This window comes from Camelus ferus, chromosome 35, assembly GCF_009834535.1.
Source record: "Camelus ferus isolate YT-003-E chromosome 35, BCGSAC_Cfer_1.0, whole genome shotgun sequence".
Taxonomy (NCBI): domain Eukaryota; kingdom Metazoa; phylum Chordata; class Mammalia; order Artiodactyla; family Camelidae; genus Camelus; species Camelus ferus.
The window spans coordinates 13,050,262-13,076,694 of record NC_045730.1 but is presented as its reverse complement, the minus strand read 5'-3'; the positions used below and the strand labels follow the sequence as shown (position 1 = coordinate 13,076,694).

General features: G+C 41.3%; 1 protein-coding gene and 1 non-coding gene across 12 annotated transcripts in view; both read right to left on the bottom strand.

Annotated features, from left to right (window-relative positions):
- The window catches only part of CACNB2 (calcium voltage-gated channel auxiliary subunit beta 2), a 347,729-nt gene that overhangs the window by 9,223 nt on the left and 312,073 nt on the right, over positions 1-26,433 (bottom strand). For 6 of the 11 annotated variants that reach the window (XM_032473644.1, XM_032473641.1, XM_006190047.3 and 3 more), the window contains 4 exons: positions 23,774-23,907; positions 19,966-20,046; positions 19,449-19,507; positions 7,737-7,846 (listed from right to left, as the gene is read on the bottom strand). In XM_032473644.1, coding sequence (XP_032329535.1) covers positions 7,737-7,846; positions 19,449-19,507; positions 19,966-20,046; positions 23,774-23,907 — 384 coding nt within the window. Of the gene's footprint in view, positions 1-7,736; positions 7,847-19,448; positions 19,508-19,965; positions 20,047-23,073; positions 23,136-23,608; positions 23,629-23,773; positions 23,908-26,433 lie in introns of all 11 variants that reach the window. The other 5 variants (XM_032473646.1, XM_032473643.1, XM_006190048.3 and 2 more) reach the window with 2 other exon arrangements.
- LOC116661626 lies at positions 5,348-5,454 on the bottom strand. The gene has a single exon (XR_004317579.1). It is a non-coding gene; the product is annotated as a U6 spliceosomal RNA (small nuclear RNA).

Genomic DNA, 26,433 nt, shown 5'->3' with positions numbered 1-26,433 from the left:
GTACCCACTACAATGATGGAGGGCTGTCATAAATGGTCCGTTTATGACAAAGGACCCCAGAATATACACTGGGGGAGAGGACAGTCTCTTCAGTAAATACTGATGTGAAAACGATGGCCACGTACACACAAGTCAACTCAAAGTGGATTAAAGACTCAAATGTATAACCTGAAACCATAAAACCAGAGAAAAACATAGGTAGTAAACTCCTTAATGTTGGTTCTGGCGAAGCCTTTTTTGGATTTGACACCAAAAGCAGACACAAAACCCAAAGTAAACAACTGAGACTACATCAAACTAAAAAGCTTCTGCACAGCGAAGGAAATGGGAGAAAATATTTGCAAATCCTGTGTACGGCGTACCTTGGAGATATTGTGGGTTTGGTTCTAGACTACCACGATAAAGCAAATATCACAATAAAGCAAGTCACAATGAATTTTTTGGTTTCCCAGTGCATATAAAAGTAAGTTTACACTAAACTGTAGTCTAAGTGTTCAATAAGTTGTTTCTAAAAAAAACAATGTACATACCTTAATTTTAAAATACTTTATTGCTAAGAAATACTAACCATCATCTGAGTCTTCAGAGAGTCATAGTAGTAACATCAAAGATCACTGACCACAGATCATCATAGAAAATAATACTGAAAAGTTTGAAATATCAAGAGAATAACCAAAATGTAACACAAAGACACAAAGTGAGCAGATGTTGGAAAAATGGTGCCAATAGACTTGCTTGATTCCAGGTTGCCAGAACCTTTAATTTGTGAAAAACACTATCTTCAAAGTTCAATGAAGCAAAGCACAATAAAATGAGGTATACCTGTACGTGATACAGAATTATTATCTGAAATATGTAAAGAACTCATATAACTTAATAGCAAAAAAGCCAGACAGTCCAATTAACAAATGGGCAGAGCATCTCAATAGACATTTTTCCAAAGAGGACATACAGATGGCCAACAGGGACATGAAAAGGTGCTCAACATCACTAATCAGCAGGGAAATGCAAATCAAAACCACAATGAGATATCACCCACACTTGTTAGAATGGCTATTATCAAAAAAACAATAACAAGTGTTGTCAAGGATGTGGAGAAAAGGGGCCTCTCGTGCACTGTTGGTGGGAATGTAGACTGGTACAGCCACTGTGGAAAACAGTATGGAGCCCCCCACCCACCCCTGCCCACTGCCAAATTAAAAGCAGAACTACTGTATGATCCAGCAGTTCCACTTGTGGGTATTTAGCTGAAGGAAATGAAAACACTAACTTGAAAAACCTGCACTCCCATATTCACTGCAGCATTATTTACAATAGCCAAGATGACACAACCTAAGTCCATCACTGGATGAATGGATAAAGAAAACATGATATACAAACACACAGGAATATTACTTAGCCATAAAAAAGAAAACCCTGCCATTTGCAACAACATGAATAGACGGGGCCTTACTGGTCTTATGCTGAGTGAAATAAGAGAAAAACAAATACCATACTATCTCTCTTAAATGTGAAATTGAAAAAAAAAAATCAAAATCATAGATACAGAGAACAGATTGGTTGTAGCCAGAGATGGGAAGTGGGGAGTGGGTGAAGGTGCTCGGATGATATAAGTAAGTCCTGGCGATGTAACACACAGCTTGGTGACACAGTGAATAACACTGTACTGTATGTTTGAAAGCTGCGAAAAGAGTAGATCTTAGAATTTCTCAGCACAAGAAAAAAATTCATTACTGTGTATGTACATAAACTTATAACTGGACTTATTGTGATCATCGTACAATACATACATGTATAAATCATGTTGTATGTCTGCAACTAATATAATGGTAAATGTAATTATATCAGTAAAAAGAAATTTGGTCCCAAAGATTTTCATCTGTGTACTGTTAATAACAGCTATTGAGTCACAGAATCCTACAACTTAAAAAATACATGTTTTTAGAGGTTTGAGCACTATTAAACTGATTATAAATGTAACGCTTGTTCATTGTATAAAATCTGGGTAACAGATTAACAAAAGAAAATAGTCCATTATCTTATTACATATCCTCAAATTACTCCTGTTAACAGTCAGTGTCAATATATCATGATCTTATGTATTGTGTATACATATGTGTGTGTATACACACACATATCTTTTTAATATTCTTACATACACAAATATCTTACACTTTTTACATTAAGGGGAGAAATGATGTATTTTTAAAAAATTTAAAGGGGATTTTCAGAATCCCAATGCAACATATTAGTAAATAAACCTTAAAGAAAGATGACCAATAAATCCTGAAGAAAATACTTTTAACTTCCAAGTAAAAATGATGCTTCAAAAAGAAATGAATCTATACTAGTGGTTTTCCTTTAACACAGTACATCATACTTAGAATTTATGTCAAAAAAGAAATGTTCAAGACTGCTGATGTTCATTTCTGAATCTGAAAGCCTTATTCATCATTCCATGTCCCAATCTCTAACACGTGCTGAATTAAAACTGGTGCTGAGAAAATGAAGAGCATTTCTGCCTACACTTTACATCTCTGATATCTAACAGCAGTGCTCAGGGACAATCATAATGTTTTCTGTAAAACAAAAAGAAGGGACGCTTTGCTTGTTTGGAGACCAGTTTCTATAATTGACCAATACTGTAAAAACAGAGGGGGTTGTTACTTTGATAGCAGCTGGTGTTGGGGGACATCCAAGTGGTCAGTTAAGAATTAGTAAGACCTTTCTCCAAAGAAGACAGTACAGATGGCCAATAGGCACATGTAAAGATGCTCAACATCGCTCATTATTAGAGAAAAGCAAATCAAAACCACACTGAGGTATCACCTCACACCATCAGAATGGCTATCATTAAAAAGTCTGCAAATAATAAATGCTGGAGAGGGTGTGGAGAAAATGGAGCCTTCCTACACTGTTGGTGGGAATGTAAACTGGTGTATCCACTATGGAGAACAGTATGGAGGTTCCTTAAAAAACTAAAAACAGACTTACCATACGACCCAGCAATCCCACTCCTAGGCATATATTCAGAAAGGACCAAAACTCCAAAAAGATACATACACCCCAATGTTCATAGCAGCACTGTTTACAATAGCCAAGACATGGAAACAGCCATAATGTCTGCTGATAGATGAATGGGTAAAGAGACTGTTGTGTACGCTGTATGTACACATACATACAGTGGAATACTACTCAGCTATAAAAAATAATGAAATACTGCCATTTGCAACAATATGGATGGACCTAGAGATTATTATACTAAGTGAAATAAGTCAGGGAAAGACAAATATATATCACTTATATGTGGAATCTAAAAAAAAAGAGATAAATGAACTTATTTACAAACTAGAAATAGACTCACAAACAGAAAAACTCCAGTTACCAAAGGAAAGGAGGGAGGAGAGATAAGTTAGGAGCTTGGGATTAACATAGATACACTACTGTATGTAAAACATAAACAGCAAGGACCTACTGTATAGCACAGGGAACTATATTCAGTATCTTGTAATAACCTATATTGAAAAGAATCTGAAATATATACGCACACATATGTATGTAACGGAATCACTTTGCTGTACACCTGAAACTAACACAACACTGTAAGTCAACTATACTTCAATTAAAAAAGAAAGAAATTAATAAGACCTTGAGATGGCTCTGGTATCAGTGATTTAATGGTAATTCCAATGCCATTTTCATAATCACTAAGCACAGAGTTCTAGTTTTGACAAGTTCCTTACTTCTTTTAAGGGAATCTAAGGCCCGCTCTAAGCACCTTTTCCTTTCCCCAGGAACTTCCAGCCTCCAGAAGAGTGAGCAGTAACTTTGCAACAGCCTCCTGGCCTGCAGCATTTGGTTATGGCAGCCCTGGTCAGCTCCTAGAGACGGCATGGCTGAAGCGGAGGGACAGGGCAGGACCCGGGGTGAGGTGAGGTGAGGTGAGGAGGGTTGGACCTGTGGTGTCCAGGGCCAGGTCAAGGGCTTTTGTTCATGTCTAAGAATAATGCAGACATTGGAGGTTCTAAGCAGGGATGTGTCAGGAAGAGATCTGTTCTTTGGAAAGATTTCACTGGCTTTGGTGTGAAGAACTAAGCTCAGGGGACCTGGACTGGAGCGGTGATTTCCACCCTGCATGCGATTAGACAGATCTAACAGATAATTAGGGGGCAGAACCAACAGACCTGGAGGTATGCGGGGGAGAAGAAGTGACAAGGAGAGCTCAAGCATCACGATGGCCCCAGGGTTTCCTGGTTCTCAAAATGGGGATGAGCAACCTGACCTGCATTATTCAGGGAAATAACCCTGGGGAATTAGAAGAATATGGGAAAGATTAGAGATTCTCTTTAGCATGTACTAAGCTTGAGGAATATAAGGCAATACTGTCAAGTAGGAGGTATAACTCTGGAGTTTAAAGGAGCTCTCTAGCCTGGGATGTGATCGTGAGCTATCTGAATCTAGGAGATAATTAAAGCAACGGGTGTGAATACAAGAGAGAGGGGAACAGAGTGGAGATCCTAGATGAACAATGGAGAATTCCTAATATTCCAAAGCCACACAGGACATGTCTGCAAAGAGGAGAGGCTGGAGCCCAGAGTCAGTGGTGCTGAGGGACACAAGGGAAGGGGGTGCTTGGAGGAGAGAGAAGACAAATGTCCCCCCAACATCACCGCAGTGTTGAGTAAGAGACTGAAATGTGTCCCCTGGACTAATGACAGGCAGGTTACCAGTAACTTCTTTAGTAATAGATTTTTTTTAAAGTAATAAAGTAGAAACCGGTTGGGAGTCAGCTGGAGAGTGAATAAAGGTGAGTGAAGTGGAGACACTGACCACAGGAAACAAGTACACACTAACGTAGCTGCCACCACAGTCTACACGCAACAGTCCCACTGCTCCCAAAGCAACGGCGGGCTGTCCCTTTGTGCTCACACCTCCCCATGTCACCACAGGTGTTTGTCACTAGAGTTTTGGCTCCTCAAGAACGTCATATAAAGGGAATCATACGGTATTTAACCCTTCCAGACCGGCATCTTTAACTCAGCATAAGACCTCTGAGATTCATCCAAGCCATTGCTTGATTCAATGGTTGTTCCATTTCACGGCTGAGTAGTAGTATTTTATTGAATGGATGTACCACATATATTCACCCACAGAAAGACATCTGGATTGTTTCCAGCCTTTAGCTATTAGGAATAAGCTTCCATGATCATTTGTGTGTAAGTATTTATGTGAACCTAATGTTTCATTTCTCTGGATCCTATGGTAATTGTATTTTTAAAAACAGCTTTATTAAACATTAGACTGTGCATATTTAAAATGTACAATTTGGTAAAAAAATTAAAAAAAATAAAATGTGGACGGCTTCACAAATTTGTGTGTCATCCTTGTGCAAGGGTCATGCTAACCTCCTCTGTATCATCCCAATTTTGGTATAGGTACTGCTGAAGTGAGCACAGTTTTGTAAATTTTGACACCTGCATACACCCACAAAACCATCAACCCAAATTAAAGCCGTGAAATATACATCACTCCCCAAATTTCCTTGCGTTCCTTTACAGTCCCGCCTTCCTACCCTTTCCTGGCGCACCTCCCCAAGCCCAGGCAATCCCGGAGGATCTGCTTTCTGAGGCTATTGGTTTGTTTGCATTCCTTAGAGTTTTATTTAAATGGAATCGTACAGTCTGTACTCTTTTTACTTTGGCTTCTTTCACACATGATTATTATGAGATTCATCAATATGTCTGTCAAGGGTGCGGCGGTTTTCCATTGTCTAGATATACCATGATTTGTTTATCCGTCCACCTGCTGATGGACATCGGGGTAGTTCCCAGGTTTTGATGGACATCGGGGTAGTTCCCAGGTTTTGATGAACATTTCTGTTCACATCTTCATGTCCAATTATGCTTTTGCTTTTTCTTGGGTGAAACCTCTTCCACATCCCTCTTTTAAAGACCATACACTCAGCCAAAATAAAGCACTTATGTTTTCCAGAAGCCTCTTGTTGCTCCTGTTGTAAATCTCTATCACCCTCTTCACTCTTTTGCCATTTTTTCTTGGCTAAAGCCTATCAGGCTTCAAGTCCAAGCTCAGGCTGAGCAGCTAGGGGAGGCCTTTCCCGGTGGCTCCACCTGCCGCAGCGTAAGCTCTTTGGTAACCAGTTCAGTGCACGACCACCCTCCTCACCCCCTCCACTCCGGGGAGCTATTAATGTATTTGCCTTATGGCTGCACCAGTGGGGCAGGGGCTTCATCTCATTCACCTTTTTGTTCCCAGACTTTAGCATGACATTCAATGTCTGATGGATGCCCAATAAACAATATGCTGCAGACAGGCCCATTTAACTATACTATATAGTTAGAAAGTTCTGGAAGCCTTGGCAAGCCAAACAAATCTGTTACACCACAGATTCAGCTGGTGAGTCTAAGTAAATCACCTGATCTTGTTCATCAGCTGAATCAAAGAAATGAGCATTTTGTAACAACTCCTGTGAGCACTGAAAATGTAGTTTTAAGGGTCACAGATGATAAGGGTACAAAATCACTATCAACAGAATGTATGATCACATTTTCTCCTCAGTGTATTTCTAAAGCTCTGATTACTGAAGTTTTAGTCAATGAGGGATAGGTTGGTGAAGAACAGAACTGAGTTCTATGCAGTATTACAGCAATAGTACTACAGCAGTAAGTGTATACTTTACAAAGTACTAAAGTATTATCAGTAGTGTAATGAGTACTAACAGAAAGTTCCTTATTCTTAACAGTTTCTCTATTGGTTACAGAATATACTTCAGACTACACTCAAAACTTCTATGTTAAAAGCCAGCCTCTCAAAGGGTTTATACATTTACATATAAATAGAAAAAATTAACTAAAACCAAAGATCTCATAGAACCTGGAGAGAATTTCGTTTCTAAAAACAGAAGCCTAACAACCCAATAAGTTACACGTGTAACAGCGATTAACCCAAGACTCCGAGCAGGTGCCAGAGAGATGACATAGTTGCCACAGATGTTTCATTTGATCAAACTAGCACAAGTTAATCGACAGTATTCAAACACAACCCTGTAGACACGTTAACTAAAATCTCCAAACTGTTTCTTACTGATGAAACAAAAATATTGCTCTCAATCAGTAGAACATGATCAGGAACTGACTTATCCTTTATCAAGCTCATACACACTCACACACAAATATCCTGAATATAATTATTGATATAATTCAAGCATTAAGGGAGAGCTGGGATAACAGCCATTATTTACAGAGGATACGCTGTTTAATCCTTACAATAATTCTACAAGGTAGGTACTATTATCTCTTTTTGTTTCGACAAGGAAACTGGGCCTTACAGAGGTTAATGACCTTGTTTGTGCCAACACTGAGGCAAAGCCAGGTGTTTTGAGAATCTGTAGACACCAAAGGTTACATCCGTGAAAACAAACCACAACCACAACATTCATGCTGACAGCCTGTGGAATTTTTAACTCAAACTTTCAAAACAAACCCTTCCATACCATGAAATCGCTAAGACTATAGCAGCAGCAACTGGCAGCATGTGTCCGTCTCTTCTCTGCTCTGTGACGCATGAAATTATCGAGTTAGATCTGCTTGCTGGCAGCCTCTGGAGAGAAGGCTTTAAAGCGCTTCGGCTCCTCCGCGGGGCGCACACTTACGTAAACTTTTTTTTTTTTAAATTGAAGTACCATCAGTTTCAATGTGTCAGTTTCTGGTCACACTTACCTAAACTTGACCTTGTGTTGGATCGCTCTATTATTGCATGCTTACTGGGATTGTTCAACACTGAGCGTTTGGCCAGCGAGATGTCAGCAGTGACCCTTGTGATGGAGATCCTGTTGGGGAGAAAACAACAGAAGACCCTGACCTTATTAACTGAACAAAAGGGGACAGAAGCACATGCCCCAAACTGTGTGTGAAGTATATATATATAGTGACCATATTTTCAAACTAAAAAATGTTAGGGCACTTAATCATTCATTTTTTAAAATCCTGTGCCTACCTTAGCATTTATTGGTTGCCCAGCAAGTGCCAGGCATGCACTCAGCATTGTCTCACTACCTGGCTTCTCTCAGTAAATCATCCCCAAAACTTTAGCAGAGAAGATGATTATTATCCCACTTTTGCTGATGAAAAAAAAAATGACCCATAGGTAGACTGTTTCTCCAAGGCTATACATTTACTATAAGTAGTGAAGCTGGGATTTGAACCTGGAACTCCAAGAGCCTATATTCTTAGCCCCTGGGCTGTAATCTCTCCCATGAGCATGGTGTGTGAGACGCATGAGGAATAAATAAGGATGAGCACACAAGGTCTTCCCTCGGAAGCTATGAGTCTAGTGGCAGAGACGGGTAATCAGAAACAAGAAAATAAATTAATGCAACGATTACTGATTAAGATGACTGTTCCGGAGAAGCCACAGCGTGTTGCGACATAATAATGAGTTGGGTGAGGGGGTCATGTCAGAGAAGGTAGAAATGAGAACAACAAAATTTGGCAGCTGGAAAGAGTAGATGACTTAGACTGGAAACAGCTAATAAACAAGCCAGCAGGAGGAAGAGGTGTGGATCAAAACAGAAGGCTCAACTCATCTACAAAATAGAAAGGGACTCGCAGACATAGTAAACAATCTTATGGGGGAAAGGGGGTGGGAAGGGATAAATTTGGGAGTTTGAGATTTGCAAATCTTAGCCACTATATATAAAAATAGATTAAAAAAACCAAATTTCTCCTGTATAGCACAGGGAACTATATTCAGTACCTTGAATAACCTTTAATGCAAAATATATGAAAATGAATATATGTATGTATATGCATGACTGGGACATTGTGCTGTACACCAGAAACTGACACATTGTAACTGACTATACTATAATAAAAACAAACAAACAAACAACCCAGAAGGCTCACAAAACCTCTGAAGAAGGAGGTGAAGGGGGGACTAAAAACAAATGAGATTTGGTGAAGAGTCTGTTTCATAGTTAGATTCCTCTACCTGCCCTCTGAGCCATCAAGCCATGAGGTGGCCATCCCTTTCCTATGTGATGTAAAACCAATAAAATGGGAGGCATCTGACCAGGAGATGCTAGGCAGAGCAGGGACAGAGGAAAAAAAGAATTCTAAGTGTTGAGCCCCTAGCCTTCTTCCTCATCTTGGAATTTTGGTAGCCAAGTTTATATCCTCCAGGCACTCAAATGGAATATTCTTCTCTGGGGCATCTGACCACCACATAGAAAAGACCCAAAGATAATGACTTTGCTGGTTTCCTATGTAGATGGTCCAGTGAGGTTGTCCTTCAGGGAAGCATAAGGGTGACAAGCTCTACCTATGAACACAGAGCTGCCAGTTGATTATTTGATGGCCTGTTCTTTATTTTTAATTATTTTATTTTGGCAGGGGCAGGTAATTAGATTTATTTCTTTTTAGAGGAGGTACTGGGGATTGAACCCAGGACCTCGTGCATGCGAAGCATGCACTCTACCACTGAGCTCTGCCCTCCCCACTGATGCCCTGTTCTTCAATGTGAGCACAGCAGTGTTCCGTGGGCAACTTAGGAGAACTTCTAACATAAGAGACCAAAACAAACAGAAAAATCAACTATGACTAACACCCAAAGTTGAAAGCTAAGAGATGATTATATCTACGAAACTAGAACAAACTTCTATTTAAAAACTCAGAATAAGAAAGAGTTTTTGGAAATTAAAAATATAAAAACAGAAATGAAAATTCAAAAGACGGTCTGGAAGACAAAGTTAAAGAAAGCATCTAAAGAGTAAAACAGAAAGGACAAAGAGATGGAAAATAGGAGAAGAAAGGCATAATAACTAGAGAATTACCCAGAGGCTTCAACTTCCAAATAACAGGAGTTTCAGAGAAAAAAAAAAAAAAGAGAATAAAGAAAACACAAGAGAGCAAAGTGAAAAAAAAAAAAAAATTCTAGAAGAGTCCGATTTTCCAAACTGAACGAACGGGGGTGGGAGTTCAGTACAAAGGTTGCAATTTTCATATCAAGACATATTCTTAAAAATTTCATGACACTGGAAACAGAGAGAAACCTAAAAGCTTCCAGAGGAGAAGGCAGGTCCCATATAAAAAGTGTCAGGAATTGAAATGTTTGTACTTTTCAACAGCAGCACTGGAAGCCAGGTGATAACGGAGCAAAAAAGAGCCTTAAAAATTCTGGGAGGAGCGAATGACTTCCCTCTTGGCGGGGCCGGAGTTGCCCGGGATCGCGGATCGCTCATCGCGCCGCGCTGGCCGGCGAGGTCGCCAGCACCAGCGCCTCAGCTGCGCCCGGCACCGTGGCCACCGACTCGTGCGTCCTGGCGGTGGGCGAGCAGGAAGCGGCGGCCGAGTCCCTGAGCAACTTGAATCTTAAGGAAGAGAAAATCAAGCCAGATGCCAGTGGTGCTGTTGTCAAGACCAATGCTAATGCAGAGAAGACAGATGAAGAAGAGAAAGAGGACGGAGCCGCCCAATCCTTACTCAACAAGCTGATCAGAAGCAACCTTTTTGATAACACCAACCAAGTGGAAGTCCTGCAGCGGGATCCAAACTCCCCTCTCTACTCAGTGAAGTCCTTCGAGGAGCTACGCCTGAAGCCACAGCTTCTCCAGGGAATCTATGCCATGGGCTTCAACCGTCCATCCAAGATACAAGAGAATGCATTGCCTTTGATGCTTGCTGAGCCGTCTGTGTCCTGATGCAACTCTATCCCATTTTCAATTTTCCATGTTTTTTTTAAACTTTTATTATTTTAAAAACTATACTAGTAATTTGTGCTAATTTTTGAAAAGTTAGAAAACAATGAAAAGTAAGAAAAAAAACTTGTGATCCCCCCTTAATATTTGGAGTAGAGACTTCTAGATGTCTTTCTGTGTAAACTTACATTTGTATATTTTCTTCTTAATGGAACCATATAAAATATTTCAATGCTTTTTAAAAAATTAATTACATGATAATCTATGTTGGTAAATATATATACCTTTATATCATTTATATACAATTGTGATTTCAGTGTATGGATATGTAAAATTTATGTGTCAAATGTAGTAGGCAAAAACCAAATAGGGTTCTAGGACACCAGGATAGTACGGTTACTGAGGTGGTTTTCTGGTGCAGTCAGCGCTTCTCGCACTTTCATAGGTATGTGAATCTCACAGGAATGAATTAAAATGCAGATTCTGATTTCAGTAGGTAGGAGGTGGGGACTGAGGTGCACCATTTCTAATAAGCTCTGGATGACTCTGATGCTGCTGGTGTCAGGCCACTTTCTGAGTAACAAAGTTCCAGGGCATAGGAATATTTGATAGAAATTGATCCCTACATTATATATGATTATGTAAAATTGTACTGCATATAATCCTAAATCCTAAAACCCCTTTCCCTATTTGTCTGAAAATAGATATTTTAAGTCTTATTTTCTTCAAAGTTTTCTTTGTTCTGTGTCATAATAGTGACTTTTTTTCAAGATGGATAATATCTTCTTTTTACTTGTCACTTTGAGCAAGCTTAAAAGTGAATAAATGGAATGTTTATTTAAAAAAAAATCTGGGAAGAAATGACTCCCATCAGAATTCCATACTCACTTTAACTATCAATTAAGTGGGAGGGTTGATTAAAGAGATTTTAAGACATTCGGGGTCTCAAAAAGTTTTTATGTACTCTTTCTAAGGAACTATTAGAGTATGTGGTTGACAGAAATGACAGGGTAAACCTTGAAAGAGTTCAAGTGATCTAGGAAAAAGGGGTTCCCACCCAAAAAGAAGATAAAAGGCGTCCCAAGGATAATGGAAGGGCTGTCCCAGAACGACAGACGTGCACTCAGCACAGAGAACAAACCAGCCAGACTGGAGCAGGACAGACCAGCCATTCCTAGAAGGAAGATCAGGAAGGCAGAGTTGTGTTGGTGGGAATGTAATCTGGTGCAGCCACTATGGAAAACAGTATAGAGACTCCTTAAAAATCTTAGAGTTACCCTATGATGCAGCAGTCCCACTCCTGGGCATATATCTGGAGGAAACTCTAATTCAAAAAGATACATGCACCCCAATGTTCACAGCAGCTCTATTTATAATAGCCAAGGCATGGAAGCAACCTAAATGTCCACTGACAGATGACTGGATAAAGAACATGTGGTATATTTATATACAATGGAATACTACTTGGCCATAAAATGACTAAAATAATGCCTTTTGCAGAAACATGGATGGACCTAGAGGTTATCATACTAAGCAAAGTCAGACAGAAAGATAAGTATCATATGATAGCACTTACACGTGGAATCTAAAAAAAAAAAAAGATACAAGTGAACTTATTTACAAAATGGAAAGAGACTCACAGACAGAAAACAAACTTACGGTTATCGAAGGGAAAAGGGAGGGGGGAAGGATAAATTAGGAGTTTGGGATTAGCAGATATGCATTACTATATACAAAATGGATAAACAACAAAGTTCCACTGTATAGGAGAGGGAACTACATTCAGTATCTTGTGATAACTTATAATGAAAAAAAAAAAGAGCTCTTTCTCTTCCGGTCCCAGGCAATTCGGGATCTCCCGGCTCCGGTGCAGGCGTGGCCAAGTCAAAGAACCACACCTCACACAACCAGTCCCACAAAAGGCACAGAAACAGCATCAGAAAGCCCTGATCGCAGTGATACAAATCTCTTAAGGGGGTGGATCCCAAATTCCTGAGGAACACGCGCTTTGCCAAGAAGCACAACAAGAAGGGCCTGAAGAAGATGCAGGCGAACAACGCCAAGGCCACGAGCGCACGTGCTGAGGCTGTCAAGGCTCTCAGAAAGCCCAAGGAGGTCAAGCCCAAGGTCCCAAAGGGCAGCAGCCACAAGCTCAGCTGACTTGCCTACACTGCTCACCCCAAGCTCGGGAAACGTGCTTGTGCCTGCATCGCCAAGGGTCTCAGGCTCTGTCGGCCAAAGGCCAAGGACAAGGCTCAGACCAAGGCCATAGCTGTAGCTGCAGCTGCAGCTGCAGCTCAGGCTCAGGCTCCGAAAGGCCCCCAGGCCCCCACAAAGGCTCCAGAGTAGAGGCTTTTGTCTGTTGATGTGAGGATATAAGGACTAGTTTGACCCCTGGGCTGCTGTCTGCATGGCGCTCATGTCTACCTGTGCTATTTGTACAAATAAACCTGAGGCAGGAAAAGAAAAAAAAAAGAGTTGTGAGATTGCTGGAGGTATATGAATATACTGTGAGGAGCTTTAGACAACCAGGGGAGAATTGGGGGCTAAACTGGTGCCAATGATATAAAAAATTAAGCAGGAGTAAAAAGCACAATTATTAATCTCGCAGAAACCACAAAGAAAACATGTAAGAGAAAGTAATGACAGTGTAGGACATGGCTCATTTAAATGTTATTTACATGGTCATAACACATATGAAATATGGAACCACTCAAAATTATGATTTAACTCGTGGGAGACTGGAGGACGAGATGTCTGCAGGGTCACGGGGATGAGAGAGAGGAGAAAGATACAGGAGACAAGCTAAATACTCACTGAGGTCGGAAGTCGATACATAATGCCTGACACCGAAAACTCAAGCAGCAAATTAAGCACATTATTTAGAGGCAAGGAGTAAATACCAAAAGATACAACTGAAACTGCTAAAAGGGGTTCTCATCTGGAGAGCAGGGCACTAGGTAAAGCATGGAAAGGGAATTACTTTTGCAAAAACAAAAAAAAATGATGTTTATCTGTAGACCATAAAATCCATCCTTTACTGTGTACAGTTCCATGAATTTGGACTGATTCATAAAATTCTGTCTCCACCGTCACATTCCTGATGCACAACAGTTCCATTGCCTCCCCGATTCCCTTGTGCTGCCCCCTTTGTAGTCAGTCCTGCCCCCACCCCACCCCTGTCAACCACGGAGCTGTTTTCCATCCCTATGGTTTAGCCTTTTCCAGAATGTATCACTGTAGCCTTTTGAGCCAAGCTCCTTTCACTTTGCACAATGGATCTGCAATTCATCCACGATGTTGCGTTTACTAACACTTCATTCCTTTTTATTGCTGAGTGGGATTCCTACGTTTAAAAAAGTAAGTCTATTTGATTAAGCTTTTTGTAGTTGGATAAAAATTTTACTTAACATGCAAAAAGCAATAACCAGGGTGGGGGTGGGGGAGGGTCTAGCTCAGTGGCAGAGCATGTGCCTAGCGTGTACGAGGTCTTGGGTTCAATTCCCAGTACCTCCATTAAAAAAAAAATACACTTTGAATATGTGTAAGCACATTTGACTGTCCTTTATGATTGGATTATTGCATTCTGTTGATTCTTATTTTGTAGTTGGCTTTATTCCTTTGATAACTATGCAAGTTTAAAAAGCTAAAGATCTGTTCTTAGAAACAATAATTAGCACATATATGAAAACTAAAAAAAGAATAAATATTTAGCACATATCATTAAAAAATACCTAATTACCTCCCCTCTCCAAAAAAAAGCAATAACCAGAAAAGAGATACTAAGCCCACCAATTTCACTGTTACTTCATGGTGCATTCACAGGTTAAAGCAGACTACAGGTGGGGACCATCCCATGTTTAGTAGTTGTTTTAAAATACTTTTACTTATCTGGAGGTGAGTGTGGCTGAGGAGAGTGATGGTATAGTGCCCCCATGCTGAGCACCTGCATGCCTTGGAGGGAATCAGTCACTCAACACAGGTTTACTGAGTGCCTACTATGTGTGAATCACCATCCAGGGTGCTGTGATGGAACTGAAATTCTTGTTGGATGGAGGGAGAGCAGAGGGATGGAGGCAAACATGTCTGATGTCAGGTGGTATTAAATGCCATTAAAAAATAATGCAGGCTGATGGGGATACAGATGGGGGGCTGGGGACGGTATCTTTTGGGTGCTCAGGGAAGACTTTTCAGAAAAGGCGACCTTTTGTCAGAGACCGGAGGGAAATGAGGGATGAGCCACATGGATGTTGTGGGCAGGGTGTTCGAGGCGGAGGAGTTGGTACCTGAAGTGATGGGCACTGTATCACTACAGCTGATGGGGCCCAAGCCTTGCTGAGGACCAGAATCTACAAGCCCTGGATACTCACTGGGAGACAGGCTGCCCTGAGTTGCAACCATCATGAGGATGCAGCAGTGACAAGACAGAAAAGACCCGGTCAGGAGCCTCTCATCGTCAGCCTCAGGGGATGGATTCAGCAGAAGGACCAGATTTTCTGTCAACAAGACAACTTCCTCTTTGTCTCATGTGCTTTGTTTTTTTCTACACGTGGTATCACTCAGCCAGGCTTCCACTGACCTGCCTGCATGGTTAGCTTCGTAGGCTGTGTGAAGACAGCTGCTAGCTTATTTCAACTCCTGAGTTGTTCCTACTTGAGGTTCCACCAAAAAAATCTACCTTGAAACTCCTAAGGGCAAAATTCTGGGGACAAGTCAGTGTAGAGGAGGGGTTTTCAACCCTCACAGTATAACAAAATTGCCACAGAAGATTTTACAGTTAGAGATCTGGTTTCCCTTAGTCATGGGTGGGATACACGCCTTTAGTTTTTCTTTTCTTTATTAAAAAATTTTATTTTAATTTTTAAAGCTCTGCTGCTGATTCTACTATGTAGCCAGGGTAGAGAACCACCAGTTTAGAAGTTGTCTCATACGTAAGTAAACTTGCCACACGACAAAATAAAGTGATGTCATGGTTCCCAGGATGGTTGATTTCCAGTAAGAGTCCTGTGCTGAACCCAAGGCTCAGCATGTTCATACCCCGGCAGAATTCAGTACCCATTCCAAACGCTTCTGTGCCCAGAGCTGACATCTTCAAAATCACTGAAGAGGACAACGGATTTCATCGCTGATGGTGGCTTTCCCTCTTGTCCCCGATTTCCTGGTTTATCTACCTGTCCTTGTCCTACAAAGTGAGTAGGAAGACTGCTTTGTGTACAGGGTGACACAGTCGTTTAGGGTGTGTCCGATTTAAATGGGCTACTCTGGTGCCGCCCATCACAGAGAGGATAATGATTCAGCATCTCTCCTCTGACCTGACACACTTAACACTGTTTTAACTGGGATCGCGATTCTGACAACTCCCTGGGGCTTCAACAAATGAACCTAGCTGGGTTTAAGAAGAGAAAGGAAGGGGTGCTATGGAAATAGCACAGTGGTAGAGCACTTGCTTAGAACACACAGGGTCCTGGGCTCAATCCCCAGTACCTCCATTAACAAAATAAAAACCTAATTACCTTCCCCCCAAAGTTAAAAAAAAAAAAATGAAAAGAAACAGAAAAGAATTCCTGTCTAAAATCTTTCCATCAACAACACTTCTTTTCATATTTTCTCCCTCTTTTTGAAATTTTTTAAAAAATACATTTTGCTTATTTAAGAGATAATTAAGGAGTAATGTATTTTTCCTGTGTCTATTTCAAATCAGACACACCTGATTGATACTTGTGAGGCGCTTCCACCCTCTCGTGCAGTCTGGCTTACCAGAAGCAGACACTGAATGATTCAGTAATTCTGCATGTCTTGCCTTGAGTAAAAAAAGCTACAGTTTTGCATGCCTTTTTGAAATTCTGCCTTCTGGGCCCTATGACTTCCTTTGAACATTTTTAACTGGCGATCCCAGGTCTAGAATGTTGAACTCCAGCTCTCTGCATCCAGATGAAACAAGGCAGGTCTAATAATAAAGCCATATGGAAATTACTTCTGGCCAGAAACATTCAGGTATTTTGTCTGTTTCTTAAGTGAAATCAAACTGGACGGCTGATATTTGAAAACATGGGTCCAAGATACACCCTATAGCTGAAATCTATCTTCTAAATTCAAAACTTAACTCGTTTAAATAGAGTTAAGTCAGGAAGCCCCATTTCATTTCCCCATCTTTAGCATTTAGAAAAGGGCAGTGGGTTAACTCAGTCACAGAAAGCAAAGTCCCTGGTCTAGAGGAATTTTCTGGGTAAGCAGGCTCGGGTGGACAATTTCAAATTGTGATAAATGAAAAGTCAGGAACACAGAAGTGAAAGCTGAACGGGCCTGACCACAGGGATGCCTTTTATGCTTGGCCAGAGCCATGGACCGAGCCAGAGGCCCCAAGTACCAAGCTGTGTTTCCTGGCACGAAATAAAACCCATTACATAAAGTTATGAAAAACAAAAATCCCTGATTAGGAGCATTTGGTTAGGCAGGCTTTGATTCGAAAGTCTTTTTTTTTTTAATGCCTTGAAACACAGATTCTTCCTTTTTCTGTCTCTTTCAGTCCTTTGCTTGATCACCAGCTGACAATATCTCTTCTGCCATCACAGTTTCCCTGCCTGCCCTGCCTCCCCTACGAGAAGTCAATGTAAATAAGAAACAGTTGTAGGAGCAGATATGGTCAAGGAAGAAAGTACCACACTGAGAAATCTACAAGAACATGGAAACCTATAGATAACCATCTATTGTGCTTGTATTATTAGGACAGGAAAAGGAAAGAAATGTGGGAAAGAGAGGCACCGTATTTTTCTTGTTAAAAATAGAGAAATATACCCTAGCCCTGTATGTTCCCAGGTCTCCCATCACCTACTCTTAGTTTAAATTTTGAAGTTTCCATTTGAGACACTGATCATGTCTCCAAGGCTTCAGAAGTTGGCCAAACCTTTACTGTGGCGCCCGCTGGCTATTTGATTCCAGGCTGCCTTTCCAGAGACTAAGCTTCATGAAGCCGAGGCCCTTGTGTGACTTTGCTCTTCGTGATGGCTGGCACATAGATTAGGCTCCATAAATATTGATTAAAGCATTTAAGGCGGGGAGGGAAGGGATTAAGTCCCAGCTGATTGACATGACACACTGGACATGGCCTCGGCTTGGTTACCAGTTCCTCCCTCCCCAGCAGTTTCACCTGAAGACCTCTAGGTGGCATGCCTTCTGCGTGATGCTGTGTCACACCTTGATGCCTTCACACACCTCACACCCTCTGCGGGACATGTCCTTCTCCTCCTAATTCACTTGGTGAAACCTTAGGTAACATTTCAAAACCCTTCCTGGCTACTGACATCCCTAAGTCAGTGTTAATCCCTCCTCCCTTTATGCTACCTGTATCTTAGATGTGCCTGTGCTGAGCTGCCCGGCGCTGAAGAGTCTTGGGACTGAAAGATGAAGAAGCTATTGATTGAGATAAGGAAGACGGAGAGGAGCAGGTTAGGGGGGTGGAATCGGGAGGTTAAGTCTGAGGAGTCCATTAGACATCTTAGTGGGGATGCAGCATAGATAGTTGGACATAGGGATCTGGGATTCAGAGGCGAGACCAGCAAAGAAATGCTATTTAAAAGTCTGACATTGGGGGAGGGTATAGCTCAGTGGTAGAGCACTTGCTTAGCATGCACGAGGTCCTGGATTCAATCCCCAGTACTTTATTTAAAAAAAATAAAAGTCTGACATTGAATGGAATCAACCAAAAGAGTGAGTGGAGACAGAAGACAAAGGACAGCCCTGGGCTCTCTGGGATGTCTAGCTGGTGGGGAAGAACCACAAAGGAGACACAGAGTGACTAGTCAGAGAGAAGAAAGCCAGGGAAGTGGGGTTCTAGCAACCAAGCAAATGAAGAATTTAAAAGAGGATGGAGTCATCCACCATGTCAATGAAGAGGAGGACTGAGGATTTCTTCCTGAATTTATCAACGTGAAGGTCGCTGGTGATCAGATGTGACTAGTTCGGGGTGAGTAGGCTCAGGAGACTACGGGGAGAGCATGTAGACACAACTTGTTCAAGGAGAGCTCTGTAAAGAAAAGGGGAGAAACGGGACAGCCGGGGGGAGCATGAGGTCAAATTCTGCCAAAGGGAGCAACAACTCCATCTTTACATGCTGATGGTATTTCCATTAGAAAGAGAAACACTGGTGACGAGGGAGGGAAGGACTGTTAAGAGTTGTGTTGGGGTGGGGATGGGGCCTGGGATCCACTGCCGAAGCCGGAGTTGACCACTGCTAATAGTCACAGGAGAAAAAGCAGAGCATCCTGGCAAATACACAGTGGCATGGGTGAGGTGGTGGAAGCTCTTCTCTGCCGATGTTTTCTTAATGAAATAGGAAGTAAGTTCATGGTGGGGCGTGAGATGAGAAGGGTTTGATGAGAGAGGAAATGGTGTGAAAGTCTTTCAGAAGAGGAGAAAGTTGGGTGGAAGAGAATGATTCCTAGACAGCACCGGGGACCAGTTGATTATGAATTTGGGGGAGACAAGTCAGCAGGGATTTGACCAAGTTCAGTTTATGGACACAGGTGCAGTCAGAGGGCTGGAATAGCCAGCGTTCAGGATGGGCTGAGCAGGTATGACAAATATTTATTAAATCAGATTGAACAGAATGGAACTTATCTCCTGTTAACCCTCCCAGACATCAGAAGCTACTTTTCCCTCGAGGTCACATGCCTGTCTCACTCAGGTTTCATCATCTTCAAGACCAAATCCACAAACCCCAGTATTCTGAAATACTCACCGCCCTTCAAATCTGTGTTTTAAAAAATCAAACAACGCTTTCTGCATCATATCTGTGACCTGCAAGGGAGAAAGCAATCGATGAAGGGATGATACAAATATTGCTAATTAGGCTAAAAGAGTTTTATTCCTCTAGAGAGTGTCTGAAAACCGGGACTTCCCATTAGGTGAGGTTGCCACCCGTTTCGTTCTGATCTGATGACAATTAACAAGGTTCCGTGAACTCACTCTTGTAGGGACAAGAGATGACATTTCAAGTGGTTTTTCGGTCCCTCTCCAGGTGATACCCCTTCCCCAGATGGGAGTTCACTGTGGCTAGCGGAACTCTCCAGAGCAACAGCCAAGAAAACAGAAGAGAACAAAACAGGAAGCCACGTATGTCCTGCAGCTTGAGAAAAATCGGCTCTGTTGCTCCCAGCTCTTTAAATTCTAAGCTCAAGAGTCTGGAGAGGGAGGTGATGTCACAAAGCAGTTCAACCTGCAAAGGTCAAGGCTGATCCAGGGGGGTCGCTACCTACCTCGTATCCCTTCAGAGAGGGGCCCACCAGGACCACTGGTCGCATAGAAGGGACCACATCATACGGAGGCGTGTGCTCTGTCTGTGGAGAGAGGAGAGGCCTTCAGATGGTTAAAAAGCGGAGGGAACTGAAATATTTTATGTTTCAACTGCTCTTCTGAACTCAGTAATATGAGGCACTAACTTTCCAGAAATTTCCTTTTTTTTTTTTTTAAATCACTTGCCTCTTTTTCTAAATAAACCCAATCCAAGATGGGTGGGTTGATTTCCCTAATATGTTGAAATTCCTGAGTTGTCTACAGTTTTCTCGCTCTCCTCAAGGAATTCTACTGAGATATTAGTTCCTCAAGTAGGACGTGCTGCTTTTGAGCAAAAAAAAAAAAAAAAAAACTACTCAGCAGAACAGACAGAAACATGCCTCATGCAGAAGAGGTGCTTTTAGGCTTGGCTGATGGTTAATATGGCTTTTCAGATGCATCTGAGTTTCCTGAAAAGTCGAATGATCAGGCCTAAGGTGGTTAATTACAAGGAAAAGAAAGGTCTTATCACCTTGGTGTCTTGGATGTTTGCCTTACCTGCATAAAACCTAACTTCAAAACATTGTTAACTTATTGTCAAATGCTTGACCCTGTCTCTTTTACTGCGAGAGTTTAAATTCGCCTGAGTGCTTGTTCTAGTAAATGGTAATCATGATCATGATTCACAACTCAGTGATTCATATTTTTAGATTTTGGGTTTCTGTACGTTGGATCTTAAAAACTTAACACGTCAGAATATGTGTCTTGGAGGGAAAGTGCTCCCCGTGTGATAGTACATTTCAAGCTTGTGTCCATGGCCTTGAAAGGCTCACGGTCACCTTGTGTATCTAACACGCTTCTCAAGCACGGCTCAGGCGGTGCTTCTGTTAAGTAACTAACTCACGTCTTCCCACAATTTCTTTCTTTTTTAGAAGAGCAGGAGGAGGACCTAATTTTGTAGCCATTTCTAAGACTGGCAAAAATTTTCAGCTTAACTGCTTCAAATAAAATGACTAAAATAACATTTTTTCAAAAAATTAGATAACTAATTCGTTTGATTACATTAAAACTGGCTATTTTAACAGCTGAGAATGTTAAACTGACCCCAAAAGTGCCTTTTTTTTTCATGTAGAAGAGAGAGAGATGGGTAGACATTGGGATAAACAAATCATTGTGATATGACTCTTCCTGCACTGAGGAGTATCTGAAAAAATATATTTTAAGAATCACACAGCCCAAGAGAAAAAAGTCTTTAAACTATTTCAAAAATTTGATAATCTTACTGCAAATGTGAATGTAATTTTTACATCAGGCTGTCACTCAAGAGTATTTTCCTGTTGCTTGAAATTGCCCTTTTCAAACTTTCTGACTTTGACAGAATTCAACTTGCCTAAAGGGGAGGGGGTATTCAAAAGCATTTCAAATTCAAAAGCTTCCATCTGAGATTTTGCCAACAGTCACACGGACGATGTAATCAGAGGGGAGAAAATGCTACTGTGACAGTGCTGTCGTATTTCACTGCTTAAAACCTTCTCTAGTTTTCTAAAGAAGACTTTCTTTCAAAATTAATTTTAATAGACACAATCAAGGTAGAGTACATTTTTAAACAGAAAAAAAAAAAAAAACCCAAGACAAACATAATACAGTGACAGCACAAATGCCAACAAGCACCACTCGAAAAGCAACCAAAAACATGGAAAACAGTCTTCTCATTGAATCTCAGGTTTTTTTTGGCTTTTGAACTCTACAGTGAAGTTGACCACATAATCGATAACATGAGAAGAATGAATACCAGTGCCGAAGGCATCATAAGCATGTTCATTAAATTACGACATTGCTACCACCTGGGATTATGCTGAAAATGTTTAGAAGCCAAGTCCTTGTAACTCTGCCGTCTGAGAAGACCTTTCCCACCGTTACAACAACGAGGAATGTAAGTTGCCTGTATTTTAGTCCCAGCTCCCAAGAAATTTTATTTCATGTCTTTAAATATTAAGTGGCCCATTATTTGATAGATCTTCAATTCCTTTGATTGGTGACTGCCAACTAGCAAAGGGTTACCCATGCTGGTAATCAATCAGCTTCTTAATCAATAGGGTACTACAGAAATTACCTTATTTGATGGAATAGTGGTACTCTGTGCCCTATTGATAATGACTCCATCATTGTTAGCTATCCTTCCCTGCTAAATTTAATTAGTTTGGATTATTGAGTGGAAAAATTATAAGAAAGATTTTTAAAGTTTTGGAATTTGAGAGTCAGCAAACTTCAAAACACTCTATCTTGATGAATGTGGTTTTAGTTCGCGTTACTGTTCTGTAAAGCCCAGAGCAGCTGAGCGATGCTGAATTTCCAGCCTTTTGCGGCTATAAATGCTGTTAGTCAAAACTTGGCTGCAAGTTTTAGGTGGGACAAGAAGACAGGACCAGAGAAATGGACCTGCTGTTGTGCACGTATGTACATCAAGCTGGGGCTTACGGTGTTAATACAAAAATCCACATGTTTTAATTTTTGCCTGGAGTGGCTAGGCTTTCCATGATTAAATCAACCATAATTTATTTTTAAAAAACCAAAACAAAACACAGTTCAGCATCTGACACCTCGCTGATGACCTGAGAGTTCCTCCAGGGAGCAGAACACTTGTGCGCAGAGGAAAAGAGTTCAGGGCATTGAGAGTTTAAGGCAGAGTGGATTTTACTGCACACCTACATGTTGCGATAGACTCATGGTTGTGCCGGACTTTGCTGACATCAGGGAGAATGACTTTAAAAGCGCGGTAGGCGGTGGAAAGTGGTGTGTAAAAGAAGGGAAAGAATGGGAATTGGAGGGGAGGCATCTTTAAAAAATAATGTTTCAGAGTTACAAAATGTGCTGGGAGAAAACAGACTTTGGAGTAAAAGAGAGCTCATGAATACCCTCGTTTCTAGTCGGGGGGACAAGGAGCATCACTGGGTAGCATCTTGGTTGGCCAGTGGCAAAGGCTCTACGCACAGCCACCCCCATCATCCGACAGGTGAGATGCTGACATCTGAGTGATGAAGGAGGCAAGAACATTGGGAGAGTATTTAGATAGGACAATAGGAAAAACTCACAGTAAACCGCCAAAACAAGCCTGCAGTTTTCCAATGGTCTTGTTCATCTGCAGATTTTGCACCTAGTGGATTAGAAGTTTAAATACTGACTAAATTAAAAATTGAATAATTCGTAAAAAAAATTTTTTTAGTACAAGCTATGTATCTGGATATCATAAATCAGAATCTAATCATGGTTTTCATATGCTTGATTATCAGTTAAATTTCCGGAAAAAAAAAGAGAGACAGAGACAGACAGGACGCATGCACAGTAGAGGTGCATTATATGGAGTTTTGTCAGTGTTTGCCGTTCCTGGAAATGTTGGAACGAATTCCCTGGGTGGTCGATATTATTCCATCAAAAAGGATAAATACTGTAATGGTGCTTTCACAGGTCACTCACTGAACTGAGCTGGTTTGAAATGCATGGACTCAATGAGCTGCTTGATAGGTTCGTTTCTGAGGACAGACATGACTGTATCGAATAGAACTGTGGGTTTGAATGCTAATGATGCCAGGGGCAGGATACACAGAGCTGATGTCAATGTCCACTTACCGATTTCTGCTTCTGCTTAGCTACAGCAGCGTGGAAGAGAAACAAAGAACAACAAAGCATGCATGTTATTGGCTTTATCAAGGACGCAGACAGTCCACAGGACCAGAAATGTGACGCAGTGCAGTTGAGCGCGTGGACAGATGGGAGCTTGAAAGGTCATGTTACCTTCTTAAAGAAGGGCATTCTTTTCTCTTTGGAGTGGGGTGACGTTACACTGTTTGCACTGGGTTTAGGGGAGCGGTGGTTTGCTGGAATATCATTTTCTTCTGCATCTAAGCCAGTAGCATCTATGTCTACAGCTATATACAGACAAACAATTCAAAAATCATCAGGTAGACAGGAGAGGAAAAATAGGTTATAAAAAAAAAATAAAATGAAAAGCAAACAAAACTAACCACAGTAAAAGATCTATCATCAGTGCTCAGCACAGTCAACAAAGTAAAATTTAAAGGTTAAAGCCCGTGAAGAATGCAATGTCATCAAATCTTAACAAAACGGAAAGACCCTCTCATAATACGTTTGCTTGGACAAATCCGCTTCATGCTAAATCTCTCGAATGATATTTCTTAAGGAAACAAGTTTTCAATTTGTAGTTTTGTTTCAAATATAATATCAGTATTTTTCTGAATCAACTGGATATGAGGACAGGGCAGGACACCTGGCTTCACATCTTCCCATATCTTAAACCAGCGTTCAGATAATCAGCAACTCCATTGGAAACCTGTATCACATTGCAACTCTGATTCCTTATTGTGTTTGCTTCTGGGTGAAAATAAAGGCAATGTGAAAAGGTTCTCTGAAATTGCAAGAGGCATCTGAGGGACAGAGAGAATTGAAAATCCTAAATCCAGCAACACAAAAAGTTACACACAAGGCAGATTCCAGGGGAGTCCAAGATGGACAGGATTAAAATGATTTCATGTTCTGGGCACCCTCCCCCACCAGAGGCAGTTCTGACCGAAGACTAATTAGAAAATGCTGGATCTGACGATCTCCAAATGAAATGAACCTTACATAGTGACATAAGGAGCCTTGCGATGATATTATATAAAGCCACTGGATTTACATGAGAGGCAGCACAGAAGGGCAGAAAGACCCAAGAGAATATGCCACTGATCCCCCATCTGGAGAATGAGAGGTTTAGGTTTGTGGTGTGACACGCTGTCAACTCTTCTGCCTTGAAAATAGGGCACTTAAAAATTAAGTGTTCCATGAAAAAAGTCCACAATCTCATTGTGAAGTTTATACCATGCTTCCACATGCCATCCCTGGAGAGTTTTATCATCAGGAGAATCAGAGCGTTTTAATGACCAACGGCAACTCTCTTATTTTTCAAGATTAAAAAGATAAACTCTCACAGATGAAGGGACTTGTTTTTGGTAGCAACTCAGCAGAGCCAGGACTGGGAATCCAGTTCTGCCTCCAGGACTCTGTAACCCATCCCTCCCTGAGGCTGAGACTCCGGTTGAGGTCCCTTAGCAAGCCTTGGTGCCCTCATTCACTTCCTCAGCTTCCCGAGTCAGGTCACATCCTCAGTGTGAGGATTCAGGAAGATGCTATGGAGAGGAGCTCACTAGCAAATGATGCTGCACTGTAGCTGAGGTCAAGCAGAAGAGAGGAAATCGACTCATCCCAGGAAAGCATCATATGACACATACAGTTCTCTTAATGAAAACTACAATTTAGAATTACAATCAGATTTAAGGACCACACTGCTCTTGTGAAATAACAGACAGCCCAGTGTTGCACAATCTTAGCTTCCACTCCCTGTGAGCCCCCCTAAGCTGCCCTGGTGCTCATGACAGCTGCTGCTAACCTTTCCAAATGACAGGAGATCATCTGATGGGCATCACGCGATTTTTCAATTTTGAATTCATTATGGACATTAGATGACTCACTCAGACTTGCGAAAACTAGGCTCTCTGGTTTAATTGTTCCTCTTCATTTGAGTAGGTTGAAAAGCTGCGATGGAGTGAATAGCTGGCACTGTTTGCCCAGTATTGCAAATATCAGCTACTGCTTGCATGAAGATGATGGAGGAGTCTCTTCCTCCAGTGAAAGTTAACAATGGACTGAGTTAATTCCAGGTATGCAGTTACACATACCTAGTAAACATCTCTTCCCTTTCTCTTTCCCCATCTCTGCATTTTGCTAAGCTACAAGGCTCAGCATGTGTTGTACAATGAAACATTATACCCCGTGCCTAGTGGTCTGTACTGATGCTGACTGTCATACCACCTGATGGTGCTTTTCCTTGAATTCCAATTTAGGGAGGATGTATGTCATTAGTGTCTTCCTGGATGAGATGGAGAGGACCTCGGCCAGTTTTTCATTATTTCTATAGTACATCTTAAGCAATGTCAAGTAAGTTTCCCTTCTGGTGGCAAACTCCCATAAATTTTTACCTTTCTCATCTTTTATTGGGCTTATAAAGGCCACATTCAAGGGACCGCACCCATTGAAAGCCTCTCTGAAACTGAGGATACCTAATTGCCTGTCAGAGTTGACAGGACCTCGGGATAAGGATGGCAAAGTTCATGAATTGAATTTTATGATTTGCCCATTGAATCCCGTCTGCTGTGATCAGCAGATGGTTTTTATTTATTTAAAGGAAGAGTGGAAATGCATAAAAACTTTAGCTGGGACACTGCCCAGATGTTTGGCTCTCCCCTGCCACATAGCCTGAGTCAGGTTTGAAATTTACCTGCATTTGGACCCAAGGGCTCAAAATCCCAAACTGAGAACTTTCTAGCTTACTACTCCTGCCTTTGGTTAACTCAAACCTAAAAGCATCTGGGTTTGTTCTGAAACACAGGATTCTAAGA